Source organism: Chinchilla lanigera, unplaced genomic scaffold, assembly GCF_000276665.1.
Source record: "Chinchilla lanigera isolate Chin_1 unplaced genomic scaffold, ChiLan1.0 scaffold00058, whole genome shotgun sequence".
Taxonomy (NCBI): domain Eukaryota; kingdom Metazoa; phylum Chordata; class Mammalia; order Rodentia; family Chinchillidae; genus Chinchilla; species Chinchilla lanigera.
The window spans coordinates 8,931,906-8,952,056 of record NW_004955459.1 but is presented as its reverse complement, the minus strand read 5'-3'; the positions used below and the strand labels follow the sequence as shown (position 1 = coordinate 8,952,056).

Genomic DNA, 20,151 nt, shown 5'->3' with positions numbered 1-20,151 from the left:
ACCTCTCAGAGGTTCAGGTCTCCTGACCTGGAGCCTGTGGCGGTATGCACCGTCATCAGAGTGGTCACCTGGATGTAGTAGGTAGATACAGCATGGGGACGTGGGGTTCTGACATCAGAGCTGCCTGGTGAGTGCACAGAACATCTACTCCAAAGAAACTTTTCTCTCTTTGTGAGTCTGTCACTGCCCTCTGATATTCACGCCCTCACAAGACTGGAGCACCTATGTGGACCACTCACCAGTAGTAGCATTAATCACTGCTGCACCTCCCCATGCCCAGAGCCACCACTCTCAGGCCAGGGAGGCACCATTCAGAACCACAGCCCCCTACTCACTTCCTGTGCTCTGAGCATGGACACAGCTGCAGCTCTGGCCTCCTGCATGGTGACCTTGGAGTATGGACCAAGAGCCTAAGAAAGCTGGGGACCCATGCTTTGGCCTTGACCTTGGTCACCCTACCAGAGCCCCTGGGCTGCACTTAGATGTATTTGTGCCCCACCACAACTCAGACCAGTATGGTGCAAGGGCCAGGCCTCCTCAGAGCCAACTGTCCCCACTTTCCCTCAACCGGTGCTTGGACAGTGGGACTTCTCTTGTACAGATCCATTTCTTCCTTGGCCCCAGATGGCCCCACCTACCCCAGCTACATGCTCTGAGCTAATTTCATGATGCGGAATTTATCAAGCGGTTGTAGTAACTGTAGACTGCTGTTCTCTAGAGACCAGACACCCTGGAGGACCAGAGTGTCCCCAACCTGGGCAGCCTCCCCTGGAAAGTGGTTGCATTTCCTCACTGGCCCATCTGGACAGGGGACCGCCTCTCTGAGCTCAGCCCACAGCACAGTGCCTCTTCGTTGTAGCAACACATGACTTCACCCAAGGAGAATTCCTCTTGGTGGCTGACACAGCTGCTTGGTCATGTTTCCATGACCCAGTTTCCCCCGAGTCTTTGTCTGAGCTCCTCACTGACCCCCCAGCCCAATCCTCCCCCAGTCCTTCAATAGAGTCCTTATTAGTGAGGCATTAACTTGAGCTAGACCCTCAGGAAAGGGTTCTCCTTACAACTATCAGCTCTCTCACCCAGTGAGACCATTGCCCCATGGACCCTGCCTCACAATCTCACACCAGGACCACCACCCAAAGCACCCTTGGTGTTTAAACCAGCACAGGACAGTTCTGGGGTTTCCATGAAAAGAGCCCTCATACCGCCCTCATCCTGTCATGGTGTCTGTCATTCTGTGTAGGATCAAAAACAAATGTGTTTTTCTCAGAGGGGAGGGATGATCCATTGGCAATTCCCATCTTAGAGTTTCTTGCTCCGAAACTTAAAAAGAGAGCATGTCTTTCAAATGGCATATGGTGTGTGTGTGTGTGTGTGTGTGTGTGTGTTTCCCTCCTGCTGGAAGGACATGATTTAGTTTGGATTTTTTTTTTTTTGAGGAAAAAAAAAAGCCCACAATAAAAACACTGTGTGGAAGGGTCTGATTCAATATGTCACTTGTTCTTACGTTTGTCTTCTTGATCCTTGGGTGCTGATGGGGCCTCTGGCTATAGTGATTTCTCTTGAGTGTGAAGGTAGCATTTCCTCCTCCTCTGCCCAGCATTCACTTCTGGTAGCTTCCACTAGGGGCATGAGGGGGCAGCCTATGCTGGTTTGAAACATCCTGAGGCCTCAGATGAGCCAGTGCTAACCCCTCACCTTCAGTTCAGCTTGAGTGAAAAGTTGGTCTCCAGTGTGTGTGTGTGTGTGTGTGTGTGTGTGTGTGTGAGGTGACTATAACTGGGACTGGTGAGATTTAGAAGAGCCGGTGGGTCACTGAAACATATAATGCCATAAGTTGAGGTGTTACCTGCTCCCTGAGCCTTTGTCCATGCCTGGTTCAGGGATCCCAGGGGAAGCCTCAGGGTGTCACTGTCTGCAGCCAAGTGACCATTCACAGACAGCAGGACTGTGCTGTCAGGAAGGGACTCTAAGTCCACACCTTGTAGTACAGAGGGCTAATGTGGGACCCAGGGCAGAGACATAATTTCCCTAAAGTCCCATGGCCATCTAGTGACGAGGCCAGTCTGGAATTCCACGTAGCAAGTTCTTGATACACAGCAGTGAACGAATGTGTGCATGCGTTTCGGAGTCAATGAGTGCAGGCTGACTCCTGTGCCGACTGCTGTTGCTGTGAGTGGGTGGGTCTCCCTCTGAGGCTGTGCAGAGGGGCCTGGGTCTACGGTCCCTGGGTTTGACCCCTTCTGCTTCCCTAACCTGCTGGCTCTGCCTGTCTGTGTGGGGCGATTGGCTGAGGGTCTAGGATGTATAGGATTTTGGCTATGCTCAGAGAGGCTATGTGAGGCATCTTGGGGGAGGCAGGGAAATTGGCCAGCTGTTGCCCAGTGTTTGCTCACCTGGAAGCAGAGTTACATCACCCTGAGCATCAGGGTCCCGCCGCAGTAGAGGAAGGCAGCCAGCTGCAACAGCACCCTCTGAGTGGCTGTCTGTCACAGCTCTTTCTGGAAGCCTTGCCCTCCACCAGCGTGTGCACATGCACCCCCATGTGATAATGCACATGCAACATGCGGGCACACTCAACACATATACACATGTGCCCATATGCAGACAGCCCACATATATGTGCCATGTGTGTATGTGTACCTGTACATATACTGTCTCCCTGCCATACGCACACACACACACACACACACACACACACACGCACACACACAGAGCGCAGTCCTGTGGGGTGGCAGGGCCAGCTCAGCAGTCCCTCATTCAGGTTTAGACTCTTGAGACCTGTCTGGAGTTGCCTGAATCCCAGCTCCTGAGCAGAATGACCCCTCAGCTCCCAGCTGGCCTCGGGTGATCTGGGCTCTCTGATGCAGTGGGCCACCCTCTTCATCCTCTGTTAGAGCAACACTGGGGAGAAGAGGGGTACACAGGGGAGCAGGCTCTTGGGCATGGGAAGGCCAGGAACCCTGCAGCCTCCTGGGGTTGTAAGGCACCAAGAACAGGCTGTGCTGTGTGTGGTTGGAAACTGCAGTATAAACTCAAGGTGGGGACAGGAGGACCCTGGAGATCACCTGACACTGTGGGACTGCCTCGGAGTATTCTTGGTTTCTCCTCCTGGCTCTGTTAGTTTTTAGCCTTGTAACTTTGGGCATGACCTTGAGTCACCCTTGGCCTCCTCCATGTGTGCATCTGTCAAGTGGGCACAGTAATACCTGTCTGGGCTGCTTCAGGAGGCTTCTGGTGGTGCAGGGAAACACTCAGAAATACTGCACATTCAAAAACAATGTTTTGTTAGCAAAACTGCAATCTGGCTTTTCTTGTCATGTTTTGTTTTTAAAGGCACTTTCCTGAGCAGGATGTATAACTCAGTGGCAAAGTGCTTGCCTAGCATGTGTGAGACCCTGGGCTCCATCCCAGCGCTGGGATCAAAAGACACTTTCCTATACAATTAGAAAAGTGAACGCTGTTTTTCTGCTGGCTCTTTGGGATGTGGGAAAGTCTGGGCATTTTCCATCCATAGGCAGGCCAGCCTGGGGCCCTCAGCCTCCCTTAGAGGTCGCTGTGAGTGTGAATGGCTTATCCCTTTGCCTCTGTGCCATATATTCCTAGTTTGATATGGATTCCAGAAGCTCCAAATATCAGTGCTAATTGTCATTGTCAGGAGAGCACCTGTTGAGTGTTCCTTATCTGCACAGGTTCTGGTTAAGCCTCTCCTCCACATGAACTGCTTGTATCTTCACAGCAACAACGTAATAGTCACTGTTACCATTTGTAGAGGCACAGAGACTCAGAGAGGTACAGACATTTGACCCAAACCTGCAGCTGGCAAGCATCTCTGAGTCCCAGAGGCCACCATACTCAAGAGCACTTGGCCGGGGCTGGGGATTTAGCTCAGCGGCAAAAGCGCCTGCCTGGCAAGCGCAAGGTCGTGAGTTCGGTTCCCGGTACCAGAGAAAAACCAAAAAAAAAAAAAAAAAAAAGAGCACTTGGCCATCCTGTCTCATCCACCTGTTAAGAGGTCTGGGGCCCGGGAAAAAGGTGGTCATGCCGCCGTCGGCAGCTCCAGAAGGGCAGCCAGGCTAGAGGGTGGGTTGAGTGCCTACCATCCTGTCTGCCAGCCCGTTCCTCTTTGAAGCTGGATTTGGCAAATGGATTTCATCAGAGGAAGATTTGCTTTCTTTTTAGTCCCTATAGAAGTGCCATAATTTGGACTTATGAAGATAAAATTGAATATGTACAAATTAAAGTTAAGGTTTTGGGGGTAAAGTTTCCTCCCACTGAGAAATCATCATGTCCAAGCCGAGGGTGGGTTGGCAGATGAGTGGATAAACAAAATGTGATCCAGGCAGTCCGTGGAATCGCATTCTGTCTGACGAAGGAAGGAAGTTGTGATACACGCCACAGCTTGGGTGAACCTGGAGTACAGATGTATGCTAAGTGAATAAGCCGGACAAGTACTATAGGATTCCACCCCGAGAGCACAGAGTGGAATAGTGGATGTCATGGAATGGGATGCATTCCGCTGGCAGTGATGAAAAAGGTCTGAAATGGTTGATGGCGCAATGTTACTGTGCATAATGCTGTTCAACTGTGTGCTTAAACGTGCTTAAAATGAGCTGATGTGGTCGAGCACACCTGTAATCCCAGCTACTTGTGAGGCTGAGACAGGAGGTTTGCAAGTTCAAGGCTAGCCTGGGCAATTTAGCAAGACCCTGTCTCAAAATAAAAAAGAGCCGGGGGTAGAGAGGCTCCCAGCATGTGTAGAGCCTTGGGTTTGAGCTCTAGTACTGCCAAAAAATAGAAAGGTTTAAATGGTAAATTTTATATTTGGTATGTTTTACTACAATACAAAAAAAGAAAGCTCGTAGTATTTACAGTCCAGGGTTAGAATCTCCAAGAATGGTACCCTTTATTTATTTAGTATTTTTTTTTTTTTTGAGACAGCTGATCACTATTTAGTTTGGGCTGGCTTTGAACGCACTGTAGTCGATAGCAGTTCTCCTGCCCCAGCCTCCTGAGTGCTGGATTACAGATGTGCTCACCACACGCAGCAAGGTAGTCTTATTTTAATGCATTTTCTAGTAAGCCTCACCATCAGCTAACCTGGATGAATGTAAAAAACAAACACATTGTATCTTTCAGTTATTTAGAAAGCCAGACTCGACACTGCTTCCCCCATCCTGTGGCCTGCAGACTGAGGGAGAGTTGATTGAGAACTCTCCACTTCTTAGGCTTTTTCCCAGTCTAACTACTTTTTAAAGAGCCCTGTTTTCTAAAGCCTATAATTATGTTTGCCTCCAGGGTACTCAGGCATTTTTTTTAATAAGCAAAGAGCATCCTACAATTATCACGATGATTTGTTGAAAGCAGGCCAAATGGAGACAGGAGGCTGACTCAGCTCTGGAAACTGACACGCACGTGTTGGCGTTTTCAGTCCTGGAGGCGCTGCCAGCGTGCGCAGGGTCCATAATTAATATTAAGAGCTGGAGAATTAACAGATCACATAGGTGTCCGCTCAAAGCGGCCCACGAGACAGAACGGGCAGTTTGGTGGGATTTGGGCTCCCTGAGGCTGCCAGGCCCTGCCTTCGCAGATGGCTCTGGGTAAACATCTCCAGCCTGGGTACACCACTGCTCCCGACACTGTTACCTGGTGCTGCTGGAGCCACACGCAGCCGAGGCTGGGGTGGGTAGAAGCCAGCAGAGTTGGAGCCTGTCAGCTCTGTCGGCCCTGATTTGCGGGCTGAGCCTGGTTTCATGGCCCTGCCTGTAATCTCCCTGAGTTCAAAGAGCGCTTAGCTGCTTGTCTTTGTCAAGAGCGCGGTTGGGGATCTTTTATGTGGAAGATGTAGGATTCTCGGGCTGACTTTGATTATTTATTCATTCCCCTTCGTGGGTGTGTGATAGCCCAGGCACTGCAGAGCCCCTTGTCCTGGCTACTCTTGCTCAGAAATTCATCGAGCTTAAAGCCCTTTGAAAATTGCTTTTTGAGGGAGGGGAAAGTTTTTGAAGTTTCTCTTCTTTCTCCCCCTGTGCAGTGCCGCAGCACCTCTTGCCACCGTTCCATGCACCCTTGCCGATTGACATGCGACACCAGGAGGGAAGGTACCATTACGAGCCTCACTCTGTCCACAGCGTACATGGGTAAGTCCTGCCCTGTGCTTGACCTCACCTGTTACCGGGGAGGCCCACCAGCAGCCTTGGCCACTCTGCCTCCCCCATCTGTCTTTTTGGAGTCTCTGGTATGTGTTGTCCCAAGCAAGCGGGCACACACTGAGCAGGCACCCCCAGGAGTGCGAGAGTTTGTGACCTGTGCACACCAGCCACACCCCCGTTCCTCCTAAGGACGCTTGGCTCACTTCCTTTGCCACTTCTAGGGTGCTAGGCTCCCTGGGGGAGTCCATATGAGATTGCAGGATCTTTACCTGCCCATGAAGCGAATCCCATTCAGACCCAAGAAACTGTTAAGGAAGATGTCCTTCGGTATATGCTGTTCCAGCAGAGTAACTCAGAGAGACCCTTTTCCTATCTCAAGGGCCCCTATATGGTATGGTCACCCTCTCTAAGGACTTGAACATGAAGTGATGCTAACTTTCTTATCAGGACACCTGCGATTGCTTGTAGGGCCCACCCAGCTACCTAGGATCATTTCTCCTTCTTCATATTCTGAACATAACCACCTCTGCAATGTACCTTTGCCATTAAAAGAACACTCACAGGTTCCAGGGATTAGGATGAGAACCCTCTTGGGATCCATCTTCGGCTCCTTGGAGGACTCTGGCTTCTCCCATAGACTACAACAAGGCACGCTGATAATCCGCTCAGGTCCACACTGGAGCCTGGTGCCCCATCAGTTAACCTCCCTGATTGCCCTGGGAGATGGGGTGGAGGCTCAGGCTTGCAGCTATAGACGTGGATGCTCAGAGAGACGCAATGGCTTCTGCAGGTTGCTCGGGCCAAGTGGACCTGCTGGCTTCTGTGAAGGCTGAGGAGGCCAGACTCTCAGGCACAGCTGTGCTCCCCAGCCAAGACAGGATTCCTCCGCTCACTCCCCACTGAAAGGTAGCAGCATGGGGTCATAGAGCAGTGTCCTGCTGCGGTGGACTTCAGCAGCTTCACAGTGTCCTCGGGACTATCAGTTCCCACCAGGCCAAAGGGGGATGTGGCAAGGGCTTCTGGGATGGCCTTGGGCTATGAAAATCCCGCTGCTTTTCCTGTCTGCACCCAGTGGGAACCAGGACAAAACCTCTGTGAAAAATGGCACCGTGGCTGCGGCTTCTGTGATTAATGTGGTTGCAGCCCACTGGAGCACCCCGATCCATCAAGCCCTCGGCGTAGCCTGCTCTCCTTGCCGGCACCAAATGTGTCTCATTACACAAATGTTGCACAGCAAATGAGGTGCAGTGTCATCTCTTGTCAGCAGAATCTAAGCCTGTGCCTGCTGCTTGAGTCACAGGGCCACGTTGCACGGCTTGCCCATGAGTGCACCTGACAGTTCCAGGATAGAGCACCTGGTGTGTGCAAGGTGTGGGCTGACATCCCCTGACACCCCCCACTCCCTGTGGTACCTCAGTCAAGGTACAGTAGCTATAGAGCTGCCATTGTTTCAGCCCTGCCTTGCTGTCTACACTTGAACCCAGTGTGGAACACACAGCTATGGTAGGGCTGATGGATGTGAATCAACAAACCTCGGTCTTCTCATCAGTAAAGGAGCTGTCCATTGACATATTCCAGATAACATGGTCTACAGTTATATGAGAATGAAATAGGACAGTGTGGGCAATGCATATAGAGTCATTTGGAAGCACTCAGTAGGTGTTAGCTATTGTTATGTGTTGAAGAAGGCAGTTTATTGCAGGCCAAAGGACATGTGTGGCAGGCTGTGGCACTTCCTCAGGAAACTGTCCGGTTGGACTATCAGTGTCCCACTGTGGCACTGGAAGATGGGAAATGGAGCTGAAAAGGTACTGTTGAGATAGGAGAAAGGAAATCTTCTCCCCAGCGGAAGAATCTCGATTTCCTCCTTTGCCATCTAGGAGTGGAAGGGATGGTCAATTTATTTTCTAGGGAGCTGCAGGATTGTCAGGAGATGGGCAGGAAGCGTGGCGTATAGACCTGCCAGTGTATCCTAGTGGCTCTGGCAGAAGCGGAGCCGTGGCAGGCTAACTGCTCATAGGGAGAGGCAGAGCATGGAGTTTAGTGTGGGACACCACGTACTCTACCCCAGCTGGATGGCTTCCCTACACATCCACGCCTTGCCCCTCTGCAGAAAGACCTTTCCTAGTCATCTTAAGGTGCAAGCCCACACCAGGGCTCACATAGCTTCCTGATGCCCATGTGGCTCCAGAAAAAGAACTGGTCGTGTGTGGACCCATAGTACAGCATCTTTGGTATGTGATGGGGCCACAAGTGAGTCAGGAATCTCTTGTGAGTCCCATGAGGACATGTTGCTGGGTCTCCAAGAGCCTGTACCAAGGGCAAGAAGAAAAGGCTAGCTGTAAATGTGGTCAAGCACCACCTGCAACCCCTCCATAGTCTGTGGTGCTAATGGGAGAGAGAAGCATGTTGGATCACTCCTGGCTCTGCCTCTTGGAAATAGTCTTGCCAAGGTGTTGTGGGGAACATGGCTGAGCATGGTGTAGGAGGGTCCCCAGCGAGAGACCTCCATGTCATTGAAATGAGGAGTCCAGGCTGATGTAGGCTAGGATTAACACGTGACCTAGCAGGTAGGAAGAGGTCATACTCCTGGTTTAGGAAGCTGGATGGACCTCAACTCTCAGGGTTCCTTGCTGGGTGCATCTCTGCCCTGCCAGCTTTGGGGCTTCCAAGAAAACCAAATCCAACAGCCTGCTGCTTATAGAAAATGTGCCATGCAGCAGCTCCCAAGTTTGACTACAAATCTGAACAGCCTGGTTGTACCTTAAAGATGCCATTCATACCCTGGCCCAAGATGTTCCAGTTCTTTCAGACAAGGGTGAGGGCTGAGGATCTGTTTATTTACAGGTACCCACAGCCCAGGGTTTGGGAGTCACTGTAGGCCACACTGCTTATTTGAGACCCAGGGAAAAACCCAGAGCTGTGTGCTGGCTTCCTGGAGTTGTAGGGCTCACGTGTCACATCTATCACTGATAACATTCGGTTTCAGTGGGTGTCTTTGTCCCAGTCACAGATGAGGCCCTCCACATTGGCCTGAATCTCTTCATAGCTCAGCTTGCAGAAATCAGGGAGCATATAGGGTGGGAATAGCCGCAGCAGCACTGTGCCCTCCTCTCTTCTGTGATCTGGCTGCATCCCTGATCTCTGACGACCCTGACACCTCCCAGGATTCTAGACCAGATCCCTGCTAACTGCTCATGGCAGCTCCCTTGATCCTGAGCTGTACTGGGCTTGTATGGCATTGGCAGTCACAACCCAAGGCTACCTGCTGGACAGAGATTGAACAGCGATCTTGCAAGGGACAGATGGCTCTGGGTTGTAGCTATCAACTTACATAAAGTGAGCATACTGGCCCACCAGGTATGTTAAGGAAACATTGGGAGCACCAGCTGTGGGCAATGGGGTCCTCAGCCTCCCGTCATCTGCACAGTTGGTCACATAGAGTGCACATTACCCAGAGGCCCCTGTAAGAGTAGTTGTGAACACCTGAGTCCATACTTGCCCCAGCAAGTGCATATTAATGGGGATGTTTAGCCCCAGGCTGCTATGTCTTACTTAAAGATGTGTCTTACTTGCTGTTGGTGGGATGAGCTCACGGACCTTCTCAGTCTGGGGTGACTTGAAGGTAACTTTTTCCAAGGTCCGTTTTCCATTAAGACTGCACCGAGTGTCAGGAGAGTAATAAACACAGCTGCCTGCTGAGCCCTTGATTCATTAACAACTGTCCTAGGCCCTCATGACTCTGTCCTCAGCTGTTTGTCAAGGATGCATGGTTGGGCAGGAAGAAATTTGGACATTTTCTTCTTGATTCCTGCCTCAGTACCCCAGTTCACAATTCATAGCGGGTTGGCTTTGTTTGTGTTTCTCAAGGAGCCTCCTCCTCCTTCAGCAAACATGCATGCTGCTTTTCAGAGCCTTGTGGACAGATGCAGGAGACTTCCAAAGGGCATGTCTATCTGGCTCCTAGGCTGAGATGCAAGGTGGCCCAGGGTCGCCCACTAGGGACCTCGTGCCTCTTCCTCCTGTAGGTCCGCCCACATTGCCATATTGTCCTCAAGAAATCACTCTTAAAATCTGGAGTGGCTGGCCACTGACTTCTTCAAAGCAATGAACAGCAGGCAGAGAGGGAGCACAGAGGGCCAGGTCTAGGCTGGGTGTTGGCAGCAGTCCTCCTCCTATGGCTGCTTGAGGCTGAGCAACACCGTAGCTCACTGTGGTGGGCACAACCCTGAGAGATCTGTCAGGCCCCTTGCCCAGTGTAAGCCCAAGGATGTCAGGCTGGCCCATCTCCTGGGCTTAGGTAGTGCCGCCACTCTGCAAGGACGGCAGCACTACGACTCACTGCTCCTAACTGGGAAGGCTGAGGAAGCAAAGGCTGACTGCCTGTCCAGCAGTGCCTTCCTAGTAGGCAGCACAGCTAGGATTTGAACCCTGGGCAGTGTGGCCGTAGAGGGCCGCTCTTACTGCCTTCTCCCCCACCTCTAAGGGCTTTGTCTTCCAAGCATCAGGAACGCACGTGGCTGCATGGGACAGGCGCTCATTTATAATGAAATGTGGCCTGTAAAAGTTTAATGGGGAGCGTGTCTGATAAGCTGACCTGTTCTTTGATCTTGCTGCACACCAGCTCCTCCAGAAGGGGAGCTGCCTGGCTCCAGGCCGCAGAGAGCCGGTGTGGTCAGCTAAGAGCAGGGACCAATGAGGAGCCGGGAATCTAGGCATGATGTGGGGGAGGATCTGCGAGGGGGAACAGGGTGTGTGCATGGCTGTTTGGAAAGGCTGTGTCCGGAAGTCCTGCAGGGTGAGAAGGTGTCCCTCTTATCTTTCTTTTGCCTCTTGGGGATCTTGGGGACATTTCCTACCATATGCCTACAGGATAGAGGCAGAACTGGGTAGGACTGAGCTTTAAATACTTTCTGTACCATTTGTTCTCTTTATATTCTTGTGCTGGTTGATTCCCCACCAAGAGCCTCAGTATCCCTTTCTTTAAAATGGGAACGTGACAAGTACCCCTTGTGGAATTGCTGTAAGGAATAGATAAGCCAGTCACATGCGATGTGCTGCAGTATGGATCTGGCATGTCCCAAAAGACCTGCTTGATAAAGGCATGGCCACTATCTGACAGTGCTGTTAGAAGTTGGGAAACCTAGGAGGGAGGTGCGTCCCCAGGTGATGCTCCCGGAGGGGACTTTGGGACCCCAGCCCCTTTTGTCTCTGACTTTGCTTCTTGGTTGCCATGAGGTGACCATACCTCCTCTTCTACACACTCCACCCTGATGTTCTGATCCAAAGTGACTGTGGACGGAAGCTGCTGACACTGTGAGCGAAACACTCCTTTCCTCCTCCTCAGCTGACTGTCTCTGGTATTTCAGTGGAGAAAGCCACTTACACAAAGTCTGGGGAACAGCGTGCACGTTTGGCTGTGACTCTGCAGGGTACTGGCCTGGTGGTGCATATTTAATCTTTCCTGGTAAGGTGGGTGGTGCCCTTCTTGCTCATAGAAGAGGAAGGCACTGGAGGTTGCCAGGGTGTAATGGCTCCCAGGGTCACTGCATCCAGGCGAGGCCTGATCCCAAAGCCTAAGTCCTTCCCTATGCTGATGGTGCTCAGAGAGGATCTCAGTGCACTTCTCAAGGCTTCAGTGTGCTAGGCCTGTGTGTGAGCATGGAAAGAGAAAAAACGCCATCCCAAAGGAATTAATCACTAACAGTAAAGTTTCAGGCATAGGTGAGTAGATGGATAGCCTTGAGATAGAACCCTCCTAGACTGCACCAGGCCTGGGCGTGGATGCTGGTGCCCAAATACGTTCACTTTTCAGTCCAGTTCACTGTTACTGAATTCCCCTGTGTCCGGTCCCTTGGTGGCACCCTGCCAGTCTCCATCAGTGCACACTGAGGGAAGTCCCTGAACTCCTATGCTTTGAAAAGGCCCAGGGTCATTCCCGCAGCCAGCCCTGTTAGTGTGGGATAGGAGTCTCCAGCCTCACAGCAGCGTGTGTGCGGTGGGCCAGCGGAAGGAACTTCACCTGTATTCATAGCCGCTCCCACCACTGGAGTTACCACCTGAGCTCCACCTCCTGTTAGATCCTTGGTGGTGTTAGAGTTTCCCAAGGGCACTGAAGCTTGTGACAACCACGAGTGTGCGGATCTACGTTTCGTGCTCCTTAAAATCTTCCCAAAACCATCTCCCCACATCTGTGGAAAAATTCCCTTCCATAAAACTGGTCCCTAGAGCCAAAGAGATTGAGGACCACTGGTGTAGAAAGAGTGAAGTTACTGCTTCCCTCGGCAGGGGAAACACCCAGAGCCTGCGACACACTAGCAGGTGCCAGGAGCTGGGGACATGGCTCAAAGTCTTGTTCCCCACAGAGACCTCCTGGTCTGGTTGGAAAAGAGGAAAAAGTGGGCAGTTACAGAGTGGCCTACGGGAGGGTGCTGGGGAGCCCAGAGAAAGAAAACCAGGGGCAGGAAGCATTCATCAGCAAGGAAGTCCGCCTCTCCCCCAGCCCAGCCCCAGCCCTCAGGGCTACCCCCGACTTCTTGGGGTCACCCCTGTTCCAGTGAGAGGCCTCTAGGAGGAAGGGACCTTTTAGAACACACACTAATGGACACATCTGCAGAGGAGAGGAAAGGAGATTTATCTAAACTATTTGGGATTATCCATCTACTCGTGACAGGCATGCAGGAAAGGAAATTCCACACAGCACTTTGGCAGGCGGGGCTGAGTTGGAGAATGCTCACTGTGGAGGAGTTGCGCTGGGTCTCGCCCACCATCCCCACAGGCCTTCCTCTCGCTTTAAACCCAGGCCCCTGGAGAATCTAGTGAACCCCTCCTTTGCTGAAAGCCTCCTCCTCCCCCACACCCCTACTCCCAGACAACCACTTCTTACTCCCACCATGGGTGGCTTCAGGGGGGTCTTTCCAGAAAGTTCAGCTCAGCAGCGCTCAGCTCCCAGATACCCAGGTCACCTGGAGAAGGCCTGGTTCTGATGGCTCTTCTGGGTCTGCCCAGTGCTGCCCTGGGCCCCAGCGGGCAGATGAAGCAAGTCCAAGGCCACCAGCAACACCCCGTTCCACCCCCACTCCTTCCCACTCATCACTTGGCCAGGAAAAACAGTCTCCCTGGTATCTGTCCCTCTTGTCTTTTACGCTTTAGGATTTTTAAGTTTCAAATAGCTGATAACTTCCTGTCCTGCCCTAAAAGGGCAGCGGTGATAACGGGTGGGCGATGGAATGAGCTGCCATTGACTGTGTGGCCAGACCTTAACCAAGTCCATCTGGATGGCCTCCTTTGTAGGCGCAGTTTTATAACCTAATTTCCCTACCAAAACGTCAGTGTTTACTTAGCAAGAAATCTGTTCTTTGTCAGCTGCAAACACTGATTTCTCCATTAGGGCTCCGTGGAAAGCATGCCGGGCGGGAGCTGGTGCGTGCTGGAGCAGTGGGTCTCTAAGGGTGGCTGAGCGAGGGACGAACAGATTGAACGTGTGTCTGCTGTAGAGCAGGCCTGGCGGATAGGCCGAGGGCTGCTCGGGAGGAAGCCCAAGCAGCAGAGAGTGTCACCACCAAGATGGGCCCACTGGTGTCTAGGGAACAAGCACAGAGCCCTGAAACACATTCCAGAATAGGTAAGTCATAATGCCCACATGCGCCCTCATTCCTGCCTGTCCTAGAGACTGGGACCAGCCAGCACCTTTGAGGTCACGTGTACACCTGCTCTCCTGCCCCTGGATTCCCCTTCCCAACGTTACCATTCTCTAAGATTTCCAGGTGATCAGCCTCTTGTCTCCGTGACAGTTTTTACCGTGCATCTTATTCCTCTAATAACAGCTGGTTTAGTTTTGCTGTGTTAGCCATTACACAAAGTCGTGTAGGCATATTCATTGGGAACTGGCTTTTCACATGCCACATTACCTTGTGGAGGTTCACCTTTCAGTGTGTGGGGTTCTTGATTCGTTTACTCCGTGCTGACAAGGCTTTGGGCTGAGCTGGGTCTTTGCCTTTTGAACATTACTGTTGGAACACACATGCGTGTACTGTCTACTGGGCTCCTAATGTGGTGGGTTGTTTAGCGTGTCTGTCTTGGAACGGATCTGATGAGTCATCTTAACCTCCCAGATGTTGCCAGGCTTTGCCGGGTGGTTTTGCCAACAGGCATTCCCTGCAGCTGTTTGAGAACTCAGTTTGCTACTCGTCTTTGTCACCAGGGTAATGTCGTCAACATTTCCGTTTGTCCACTCATGTGTGTGTTGGCCACTGATGGTTCCTTCTCATAAAATGCCTACTCAGCTGTTTTGCCCACCTTTGTTGGGAGCTGTCTTGTTATGGCTACTGGCTCCATGGTTAGCGATATGTGTTGCAAGTATCCTTTCTCAGTGGGTCCCGGACATGCCCTACCCTTTTATCAGAGACTCTCCTGCCTCAGAATGCCAGGTCAGTACCACTCATGGACTTTCTCCAATAAAAGTCTATACCATCTCTGATGTTGCCTTCTGCAGGAAGCCCTCTCGGATTGCCCCAGCACAGTGGGTGAATTCTTTACCTGCCAACCCACTTCCCCCAACACTTTGTATACCATCTGCTGGCTACAGTCAGTATTTCCTGTCCCTCTGTGACCCCAGAGGTGCCCCATGGTCCCCGCAGCAGCATCCTGACAGCCTGGTGTATTGGTGGCAAGCCTATGGTCCGTGTGCTGCAGTGGGCTGTTTATATCATTGAAAGCTCTAAAAGGTTCGCCGTCACTGGCTAGTGGTTCCCACACTCAATGCACTCTGCTGAGATTTATGCCCATGTGGGTTCAGGGTCCTAGCTGAGTCTTCCTTGGACCCCTAGATCCCTACCCAGTGCCATCAGGGCCTGTGGGCAGTGAACACTGACTAAAGCCAGAAGTGATGCTCAGCCACGGACACAAGTACTGGCTGGCTGGACACTGTGGTCCACCCTCCTCTAGCAGAGCCTTCTCTGGGACAGATTGCTGTCAGCTGCATGGGGAGTGCAGAGGGCATGAAGATGAACTGGCTCCAGTCTGGGGAGGGGGCTCACACTTTCCAAAGGAATACACTGACCATCTCTGAAACTGCAACCTCCTGAGACTATATCTTGGAAAAGACTTAATTTCTGAAACTTTCTAGGTGGATGTATGGAAAATACAGCAGTTGAGCTTGCCAGTGCATGGTTTCACATAAAACTAACAAAGGAAAATGGAGGAGAAGCTCACAGAGCAGTTTCTGTTTGTTGGTGGGGCCTGGGGCAGCAGGTGTGGGCCTCGCAGTACAGGGATGAGAGCAGACACCCATTGCCCACCCTGCCCACACAGAGAAGTCTTAGCTTAGGGCAGAAGAGGGCAGAGGCTACAAGGCCAGGTGTTGTGGAACTTGGCTCCCTTTCAGGAAGGCCAGTGGGTCTGCAGAGGGGTTCTGAGAGTAGGCGCTGACCAGTGTTGCTGTGAAAATGGTGCCAGCCCCTAGCAGCTCAGCAAGAGCTGAAGAGCACAGGCTCCCCACTGCTGAGAACCACTGACCTGCCGCATGGTGCTGTGATCCTGGTGGGTGGTAGGCATCCTGGCCCAAAGGCGGGGCTGGTGTATGTAAGCCAGTGTCTCCAGGGCAGAGGCCTTGGCGTGTCGAGGCTGTGTGCTGGGTGGATTCTCACTATGGGGAGTCAGGAACCATGTAATCCCAGTGGTGGTGGGAAGGCACGCTTGGGAGCCCTGTGAGCATGCAGATTGGAATGCAGGGCTCAGGTGTCCTCTCCTGCCAAGACCAGCCAGCATAGAGTAGAAGGAGGACCTTCCTTCCCTGCCTGCCTACCTGCCAGGAGGGAGCATCTACTCCGGCCTGGGTTACTCCAGGAAACAGCACTGGAGCTCTGCTGTCTTGGAGTTTACAGTCACAGAAGCGAGGAGACAAATGATGACAGTGGTGCCTGCCACCTCCTGAGGCTGACTGCACACCAGGACAGTGTGTAGTGCATGTCACTTGGTTGATGTCACCTGACATGAACTCAGTGGCTCAGGACAATGGAAATTGATCCTTTCCCAGTCTTGGAGAGCAGAAGTCGAAATCATTGTCACTGGGCAGAAATCAAAGTATCAGTAGGGTCACACCACCCAGAGCATCTAGGGGAGAAGCTATTCCTTGCCTCTTCCAGCTCCTGGTGGTGGCCAGCACCCCTAGCTCATACTCACATCATCATCATCTCCATCTCCATGACACATGGGGCTTTCCTCCCTGTGTCAACTGCCCCTCTACCTCTCTCCTGTAAGGTTCCCGTGATGAGCTTTGGAGCACACCCAGATAATCCGTAACCTGCTTTTCTTAAGGTCCTCGCTTGGCTCACATCTGTCAAGTCCTCTTTTTTCACATACAGTCACTCACAGGTTCCAGTGTTTAGGACAAGGATTGGTCTTTGGGAGACATCAGCCTCCCACACAAACCTCCCCTCTGCACACATCTTTCCTCATGACAGATCTGTAAGACTGTAAGACTGCTGTCACAGTAGCTCTTTGCAGACAGTGAGACAGGTTGAGGGTGAGCACGTCATTTGCTCCCAGCCTCACAGCTAAGAGCGAGATGAGCTGGGTTGAGTGGGAACCCAGGTCTTCTGCTACCAGACCTCTGTTCTTCACTAGTCACTTTCTGCTTTACCTACCCACCCATCCATCCATCCCTCCATCCATTTATCCACCCATCCATCTGTCCATCCATCCATCTGTCCATCCATCCATGCATCTACTTGTATGTCAATCTATCTATCCATCTGTCCATCCATCCATCCATCCATCCATCCATCCATCCATCCATCCATCCATCCACCTGCCCATGCATCCACCCATCTGTCCATCTACCCATTCATTTGTTCATTTACTCATCCATTCATTAGACATACTGAGTATGCTCTGTGCTTGTACTGGGGACAGGCTTGGTACAGGACAAGTGGTATAAGTGGAAGTAGACTGGGCACCTGCTCCTCGGGCTGCCTGTCCACTGGGGAAGAGAGGCCACATGTGAACTCATCATTGCCTGCGAGTTCACCCCTAAGAACACCTGGTCATCAGCTGCGGCACAAGTACAGGGCCTTCCCCAGGTGTATCTCATGAGATGCTTGACCTCAACCTCGGTGAGGAGGCTTCTTGGCCAGCGGTCCTCTGAGGAGAAGCAGAGGTAAACTGGGGAAAGGGATACAGATTAGAAGAGTGTCATTGGAGGTTCAGTTGTGCAGAGGCCGAGCCGTGGGCAATGAGCCTGGCAAGTGCTGAGGACTAGAGAGGTGGTACTCAGGCACTGGACACATGCGACTGCAGTCTCCCCACCTGCTGCTGAGGCTATATGTCACCTTGAGAGCCAGGCCAGAGGGAAGGCCCTTATGCCCTAAGTGACTGAGCTCCCCTTCCTCATCAACAGGCTTCTAGACCAATTTAGAGTCACCCAGTTTCCTCTGTGCCACCATTGCTACCACTGCCTCACCATGGACATGCCATGGTCACTTTGGGTCTCAGTAGTTTTGTCTGTGAAATGGGACACAAAGGGCCTGCTCCTGCCTGTTTCTGGACTTGCTGACTTGTGCAGGGGGACTCTGAACAAAGGCATCTCTCAGTGATTAAGAGGGTGGGCCCCTCCTCCTGACTCCCATTCCCCGAGGGGCAGATCCCACCCTGGGTGGCTCATGTCAAGTCTAGGTGAGTCAGCTCCAAATTGTTCAACTTCCCCAAACAGGCACCCTGGGTGGGGCACAGGGGCCAATCCCTGCACACACCCCCAACACTGCCTTAAAGAACATGTTGGCTCCTGTCCCGTACTCCCGCTCAGCTGTGCCATGCTGCAGGACAGGTCAGACGCCCCTCTCCTCCTTCCTGTCCATCATAGCCTGACTCATCCCTCCTGCCCTGCAGCAGCCACAGGCCCTTTATGGGACCCAGCACCACGGGTCCAGCTCCCAGAGATGGGCCATCTCCCAGATGCTGGGCGTACTCTCTCAGGCCCAGCCAGTTGGTGCTGAGTTGCATGTGGCCACACAGGTTTGCATCGCTGTGGCCTCTCCTATTGTCTCCTGCCAAAAATCCTGTGGCAGCATGTGGGGAAGGGGCTGATACGTGACGCTGGGAGTGCAGACGGGGTCCACTTTGCTCTGCTGCTTCTGCTTGCACAACTTTTAAATATGAGAGGGAAGCACTGTTCGAGCACTCACTAAGTGCGTGGCGCTAGCTCCCCTGCACTTTCCCTGCTGGGCTCACCCATCTCACAGCTGTCCTGCCCTACAGGCAGGGGACCCTGCAGCTCAGGGGCAGGTGGCACAGAGGCCACAGAAGCAGCAGAGCCACTACGAGCCCCTCATCTGTCTGACTGCAAAGTATGGGTTGTGCCTACCATGTGCTCAATGCCTCTCAACTTGCACCCCCAGATCAGCCTGCGACCCAGCTGAGTGACAAGCTAGCGGAGCTTTTTAGGGGAAAGAGATGGCAGGGAGGGGGCAAGCAGTAGCCTGCATCTTGGGGACCGTTAGCGATGTCTCTGCCCAACCTGACTTCACAGAGGCAGAGACACTGGCTCCTGTCCCGGCTCTGCAACCTTGGGCAAGACGTGGCTTCTTTAAACCTCAGTTTTCATCTTTAAAGTGGAATAATCTGACCAACCCTGTAGGCTCCTTGGACACCTTGCACAAGGGTGTTCAGCACATTTTGATGACTCAGTCCACACTAGGAGCTTTCCAGTGGCAGTATCCAGTGACCTCCCTTTGCTTTGTCCTGTCCCCCTTTCTTCTTTCCATCTTTACTTCCCCTGGCCCAACACTGACATCTGGCCCTAGCCCTGAGGAATTGGGGCTCAGGTCTGGCTTGCAGGGTGCCACATGGGGTCACGGGGCAGGGGTGCGCTATGACATTCAAGGCCCAGCCAACAAGCTCTGGCCGGTGCCTAAGACAGAAGAACTCAGTTTGAAGTGGCTCACGCCACACACATCTTGGCTCTCAGCTCAGATAACTGGAAAAGCCAGGGTACCGGCTTTAGACACAGCTGAACCTGGACCCAGAGGCTCAAGTTGAAACATCCCGTCTCAACTCTCTCTCCAGCCCACCCTCGGCTCTCTCAGCAGCTCCACGTCTGCATCCTACCAGCTTAGCCACCTTGTGAACACTGAGACCTTCTTCCTCACTGATTCCAGCCAGAGTGGCTGCCTTGGGCACATGCCCATTGCTGGACCAGTCAGGGTACCCAGCATGGTGAGTGCTGTGCCCACCTGGGCTTGGATCACACGTCCTCCTGCTCAGAGTAGAAGTAAGAAGTAGGTCCCTAGATCCAGCCCATGGTGCTCTGTAGGATTTGCCAACTGCCTGAGCCATAGCCTTCATACACACAGCTTTATATTCCGGCCTTGCTTTGCACATGCCGCCTCCTTTGTTTATAGTATATTTCCTCACGAACTCTTATTCATCCCTCAAGACCCAACCAGAACTCATCTTCTTTAGGAAACCTTCTTCTGCCTACCAGGCACCTTGTGCTACAATGCACGCTTTCCTTACTTGGTTCATCTCATCTTACAACATCAGCCTGCAAGCAAGGAGTACTGTGGATCAGGGACAGTAAGGGAATTGTTTGTATGCTGGAGCCCCTATCACACTGCCCTGTGCTTACCTGGCTCACAGTCTGCCTCTTCCACGGGGGCTCTAACCTCCCTGAAGGCTGCTGTGCACAGAGTGTGCGCTCAGGGTGGCCTCCTTGGGAGAGTGAACAAATTAAGCTGGGTCCATTGGTAAGGGCAGTCTCAGAGGAGCTTGGAGCAGTGCGTAAGGGTGGCTCGCAGAGGCCGCTGTCACCTGGTGCAGTGTGGGTGGGCACACTTGTGTATCTGTGACACTTGTCACCTTTTACATTGAGCGCAGATGTCTGGTTTCTCCTCCTGTGCTCAAGGCTGCTTCTTTGAGTCTCTTCCAGCTGCCAGAATGCAGGGCGGGCCCTGCAGCCCAACCGAGTGGAAATAGGAGAAAGGAGGCGGCTGCTGGGCCTGGC

General features: G+C 52.4%; 1 protein-coding gene across 1 annotated transcript in view; it reads left to right on the top strand.

Annotated features, from left to right (window-relative positions):
* Window positions 1-20,151, top strand: part of Gli2 (GLI family zinc finger 2) — a gene marked incomplete in the record, with an annotated part of 231,756 nt that overhangs the window by 172,616 nt on the left and 38,989 nt on the right. The window contains 1 exon segment of the mRNA XM_013521092.1: window positions 6,035-6,140. Coding sequence (XP_013376546.1) covers window positions 6,035-6,140 — 106 coding nt within the window.